Genomic DNA, 6431 nt, shown 5'->3' on the forward strand with positions numbered 1-6431 from the left:
AGAGAACCCACGTTTCACAACCATATAAAAGAGATGTCAGGACCACTGCTTTGTACACTTTGACCTTTGTGTACTGCTGAATTCCTCTTCGTTCCCAGACTGTTTTACTTAGTCTGCCAAAGGAGCTGCTGGCTTTGACAATGCGGTTGGTGATTTCGATGTCGATGTTGGCAGCACGAGAGAGTATACTGCCAAGGTAGGTGAAATGGTCTACTGCTTTCAAGCTCTGACCATTTACTTGGATGTTCCTGGTACGTGTTGCCAGGAGCAGGCTGGTGCATGACTTCTGTCTCGCTCATACTTATTGTAAGATCAAAGTTCTCACATGCTGAAGAAAATTTGTCCACTTCCAGTTGCATTTCATGCTCTTTGGTGGCATTGAGAGCACAGTCGTCAGCAAAAAGGAGGTCTCTGATTACTGTTTCTTTGACTTTACTGACAGTTTGTAAACGGCGGAGATTGAAGAGCTTCCCATCAAACCGGTACCGGATTTGGATGCCAGGAGTAACTTCCCTAAAGGCATCAGTCAGCATTGCCGAAAACGTCATGCTGAAAAGCGTTGGTGCTAGCACGCAACCTTGTTTTACGCCGTTGGTTACCAGGAAAGGGGCTGAGATGTCACCGTCATCAGTTACTCGTGCCATCATGCCGTCATGGAACTTTTCCGGGCAACCAAACTTTGACATGATCTTCCACAGGCCTTCCCTACTCATTGAGTCGAAAGCCTTCATGAGATCAACGAAAGTCATGTAGAGATCTTGATATTGTTTTTTGCACTTCTCTTGGAGTTGACGAGCGGCAAATATCATATCGATGGTTCCGCGACCTGTGCGAAACCACATTGGCTTTCTGGAAGGTGACCCTGTTCCAGGTGTTTCAGAAGGCGGTTTAGAAGAACACGAGCCTGTATTTTGCCTGCGATTGAGAGGAGAAGGATACCTCGGTGATTATCGCAAGACTGTTTCCCTTCCTTTTGTAGATGTGAACAATTGAATATCTTTGAAGTCTTGAGGTAGAGTTTCGCTTTGCCACAACTCTTGGAACAGTTCTGTTTGTTTGAGGATGAGATAGCGACCACCAGACTTGGATACTTCGGCTGTGATGGCATCGGAGCCAGGTGCCTTGCCAGTCGACATTTGCCTGGTAGCTGTTACAACCTCCTCCTCTGTGGGGGAAGGGGGGTCGAAGGCATGGTTGATTGGCACTTGAGGTAGTCGTTGAATGACTTCATCATTGATGTCTGAAGGACGATTCAGGACACTGTCAAAGTGTTCAGCCCATTTCTTGAGGATTTCATTTTTGTTAGTGATGAGTGAACCATCTGCACCGAGCAGGGGAGATGTGCATGATGTCGTTCGTCCATAGACAAACTTCAAGGACTCGTCGGCTTTGTTACTGAGCCAGGTACCTTGCATGATGCGCAGTTTTTTCTGGACTCCACTTCGCTTACCACAGTAGGCGTCTTTCTTTGAAGTGGAGTATGGGTCATTTTGGTGGATCTTGAAGAGCCGGTGCTTCTCTGTTAGCGGAATCTGTATCTCCACATCATTCTCATCAATCCTGTCTTGATGGTTTCTGGTTTTTGGACCAAGTACCTGGAGAGCAGCGGCGTGGATTATCCTGCTGAGAGACTCCCAATTGTTGAACTCGAGTTCAGAGAGTTTCCTTGTTATGGTGGTTTGGAGTTCTTCCTGAACTTCGGGGAGTTTCAGCTTGTTGACATTCATTCGTTTGGCACAAAGCTTTCGTCACGAGCACATCTTGCTTATCTTTAGCCCTGACGATGAGGAAGTCAATCATGTGGCAATGTTTGGAGCGAGGATGCCTCCATGAAGCTTTGTTTCTGGTTGGGAGACGGAACATTGTGTTGGTTAAGGTCAGTCCATAGGTGGCACAGGTCCTGAGCAGCAGAAGACCATTGTTGTTGCACTTTCCTATCCCATGATGTCCGATGATACCTGATCACGCTTGGTGATCCTTGCAAACACGGGAATTGAAGTCACTGAGGAGAAGGAGCTTGTCGGTCTGTGGTACAGAGGAGAGGATGGCTTCGAGGTCTTCATAGAATTTGTATTTGGTTTCTTCGGGGTTAGTCATGGAGCGTAGGCACTGATGATGTTTGCAAATGTTTTCTTACTCTGCTTGAGAGTCATCAGGCGATCGTTCACGCCTTCAGGAATGCTGTCGAGTTTGCCCACAATATGATTTTTGATGGCGAATCCAACACCGGCTTCGCGGCACTCTTCATTGCTACGTCCGCTCCAGAAGAATGTGTAAGCACCGCCAGATTCAATGAGCTGACCAGTGCCGAGGAGCGTCTAGCAGCTATATCTACTTCATATCGTCCGAGTTCTCTGTTCTTCTGGTCTTCGTCGTGAAGTTGGATCGAGTAGTGTTCTGACATTCCAGGATGCCAGAATGAGTTTTTGTTTGTTCTTTTTTATTTCGACCGCAAAGAGGGAAGTCAGCCGCGGTAAGCTGGCCACGTTGCAGCACCACCGTCCTCAGGCTATGAAGAAAGCAGAGCTGATCCTAAAAAGGACTGCTTGGTCGCTCAGGTCGCTGTTCCGAATTCAGAGAAGAACGACAATATGGTCTGAGCCGCCTATGTGCAGGTTCGCAGCTAACAGCTTCCAGCTCGCCCATCATCACAGGACTTGTCAATGGAAGGAGATTTAAGTGAAGCAGGCTTGCGCAGGACCAACCTCACTCTCACCTCCGAAAGCCTCGGAGGGATGCGCAGTGCGCTGGCCAACCACCTAAGGGGGGGTTTACTCCCGTAGGTGGACTGTCGTCCAGGACTGATGAGCTCCACCTGACCAGCCCAGCGAAGGGGGGGGGCTTATGGAAGGGGGTACTGCACCTTGCCCAGAGGTGGCCCAACACAGCAGCAATCAAGAGGTAGTGACATTCTCCTCAGACACCAGATCTGGGTCTTGCTGCCGGATGTAGTTTAGTGTCATACCCAGGACCATATATATATATATATATATATATATATATATATATATATATATATATATATATATATATATATATATATATAGTCATCCACAGTACTGTTTCTCAGCGCATCAGTGCAGCTAAACAACTGCCAACTCCCTCAAGCCGGGATCGAAACCTAATCGCCCAAATGACAGTCAAGGCTTCTCACCATTACGCTATGCGGCTGCCGCTATGTCGGTAATGAATTTAACGATGTTTAGTTTTGACATCGTCCAAATGCCTCCGCTCGATTTGTTTACACACACACACACACACGAACTTCGACTGAAGTAAAATAAAACAAAGAGAGAAACCACATTCATGTGATGTATGTGGTTCTTCTTTTGAAACTACGTCAAATATATATATATATATATATATATATATATATATATATATATATATATATATATATATATATTCGTTTACTATTTTATCTAAATATTTGTCGCTTTTTTTCTTCTGCCTGCCAAAGTGATGTTGAATAATCACAATCCCATCCCCCTCTCTCTCTCTCTCTCTTTCTCTCTCTTTCTCTCTCTCCCTCCCTCCCTCTTTCTCTCTAACCTCCTTTTTTCTCTAGCTGCGACTCCTTTCTTTGTTTTCTATCTTATATCGTTTCTATGAAAAAAGTAGTTTCATTCACTATCTATCTTCCTACTACTTTGTTCTTCCCTTTCTCTTTTTATCTCTTTCTCTTTCTTCCTTTCTTTCTCCTCTATCTCTCTCTTTCTTTTTTATTTTTCCGTTTACTTTCACTCCATCGGGCCTCAAATATTTATACCTCTCTATTTCTCCGTCTATATCCATTCACAGAAAGTCGCAAGCTTTCGCTACTCTCTCACAATTCCTCTCCACCACTCCCCCCTCATCTCTTTGCATCTCATTTTGTTGCCCCTCTCTCTCTCTCTCTCTCTCTCTCTATCTATCTATCTCTCTCGTTCTCTCTATAAATGTAGATCTTCTCTTTGTGTCATATCTTTAATCGTTTATATGAGAAAGTACTCAGTTTATGACGAGATTTCTGGCGACACCAGATGATCTTGCTTTTTAAATAGAGGAAGAGAAGATGGGAGAGGATGAGATATGGTTAGGGGAGCATGCTGACTCTTGGTCAAGGAAAAACAGATGTTTATGAGATTTCTGTCCACCAGAGAAGAAATAGTACCTTTTTCAATGAAAAGTAAATATAAAATCTGATAACAGATTGTTTTTCTAGTTGGATTTGGTAAAAATGAATTTTAACTACTAATTGAGTGAAAAGGGTACAATGACTTGGGTTCAAAAGGTCTGCTTTGGTGTCTGAGAGATGTTGTCATTTGGGTCCACCTGTTGTATTTAACTACCAGACCACCAAGCCAGTGATAAGTTAGTTGGACAGATAAATAAATAATTGAACTTAGGGAGAGATATGGTCATGAAAGAGGAAGGAGAGGGTCACAAGAAAATAGAAAATGACAAGAATAAAATAAGGGGATAGAGAAAGGAGCTCACGAGAGAAAAAAAAAAGAATAAGATAATGGGATAGAGAAAAAAAGAGGTTCAGAGAAAAAAAAAGGAAATGTAATCTTCAATATGGGAGAGGGGAGAAGAGGCCAGTTTTATAAAAACGATTGGCTTTTTAGAGTTAGGGTCCTTTTACTGGCTGGCATCGAGGCGTCCACATCGCTCTCAACCCGCCTGGGGGGGTGACCCCACAAAAGCTAAGTTGAAAAGCTTTTGTTCTTAGCTGGGAAATTAATTAGAGGAACTTAAGTTATACAACCTGCATCATGAAGCTCGGATTAAGAAACTCGACTTTTGAACAAGTGTAGAACGATTTCTGAATAATTATTTTGTTGTTTTTTACGAAAATGAACCAGAGTTTATCTTTCTTTCTCGATTGCCGGCCTGAATGAAAATGCAGTTTATTTCAGGTATGCTCTGATGCCAGATGATGAAAGAGATAGACTGGGTCCAGCACGAAGCCAGAGTGACGACCGAAATCGACAATGTTGCCACACGGACTTAGGGTATGCACATTTGCGTTCCCTGAGCAGCAGAAATATATTTTCCAGTGACTAGTGAGAGTCTGGTCACCCTTGAGGGGTCCACCACTAGCCCTGATGGGTTGCATCTATGGTCCTGTGAGCTGGCAGCGACGAACACGGCCAGAAGTACATAAAAAGTATGCTCCCGTGAACCAGGATAGCGACGGATGCGGCCCGGCCCTCTTGCCACAGCTTGGTCCATTTTTAAATACTGCCAAACAAAGTAATAGGACTCTCTCTCGGTTTATCCGTAATTATTACGAACTTTAAAATAGAATTGTCGACAGCTTGCAATTCTTAAATTTGAAATAGAACGTTTCCAAAAAAAAAATCTCATTATTTTATTTGGATTCAACAAATAATCATCCTCAAATCGGATTAGAATCATTATCACAGATCATCATCACTTAAACAGCTTCCCTATTGTCTCAGCGAAAATATCGCCATTTTAATCCTTCGGACATGTGCAATTAGAATTTTAGTTAATCCAAATGCTTTAATATTTTTGTGGCTATTATTATTCACTAACAAGAATTTGTAACACAGGCGGTTTCCAGCGAACGCTCACTAGCAATAAACTATGGTCTTCCCTGAAATCTGAGTGACAAGTTTCCTTTGCTCCCTACCTCTCTTGATATTAGTAGTATCGTATTGGTTAGACATCTATGCCGCTAGTTTTTAGTTAGTCTGATAAATTGTTTTCAGATAGATAGGCTGCCGCATAGCCTCCTTCTAGTCGGATGATTGGACAGTGTAGTATTATGTGCTCTGTATCCTGGATATCTTCTTGCATTTGGGGCAGATTGAGAAGTCTGTTTTTCTCCACCTGTGTTTGTTTACTGCAGTCCTGCAGTGTCTTGTTCTAATCCAGTTTACTGCTTCTTAATATTTGTAGCAAAACCTGGGAGGCGCAAGTTGGGTCTTCAATGATGTTATCCTTCTTTGGGAGTACTGTTTCTACGTTCCACCTTCCATGTCTCAACTGGGTCGGAATGGTTGATTTTTGGATTGTAGAAAAGCTTTCGAGACTTGGGTCTTGAGGTACATGGGACATCTTAAAAATTTGTTGAATTAGTAATTCTCTTTTGATAACCATCGCAGATAACTTTATGTTATCAAAACAGTCCCTTACCTTTGATCTCTCACCGATTTTAGGATAATCGGGAAAAATAACAATTTTAGAGTAAAGTATTCAGAGATTTATAAAAAAAATGGAATCTGCAATTTATTACGTAATCGGTGATTGTATCGGAATCGGGAAAAATATTTGGAATCGTCCCAACAATTATATATATATATATATATATATATCTATATATATATATATATATATATATATATATATATATATATATATATATATATATATTCCAACAAAAGGTATATTTTAACATGCTGAACATCGTATTCGGGTAA

The 6431-nt window shown here is 42.2% G+C and overlaps 1 protein-coding gene across 1 annotated transcript; it reads right to left on the reverse strand.

Annotated features, from left to right (window-relative positions):
• Nucleotides 1-947: 947 nt before the first annotated feature.
• Nucleotides 948-1727, reverse strand: LOC145256139 (uncharacterized). The gene has a single exon (XM_080114724.1). It carries the CDS (start codon nt 1725-1727, stop codon nt 948-950), a length of 780 nt encoding a protein of 259 aa, XP_079970850.1.
• Between the last annotated feature and the right edge of the window lie 4704 nt (nt 1728-6431).

The sequence above is a fragment of the Euprymna scolopes genome, chromosome 32 (genome assembly GCF_053919585.1).
Source record: "Euprymna scolopes isolate OS-2025 chromosome 32, ASM5391958v1, whole genome shotgun sequence".
NCBI classification, from domain to species: Eukaryota; Metazoa; Mollusca; class Cephalopoda; order Sepiida; family Sepiolidae; genus Euprymna; species Euprymna scolopes.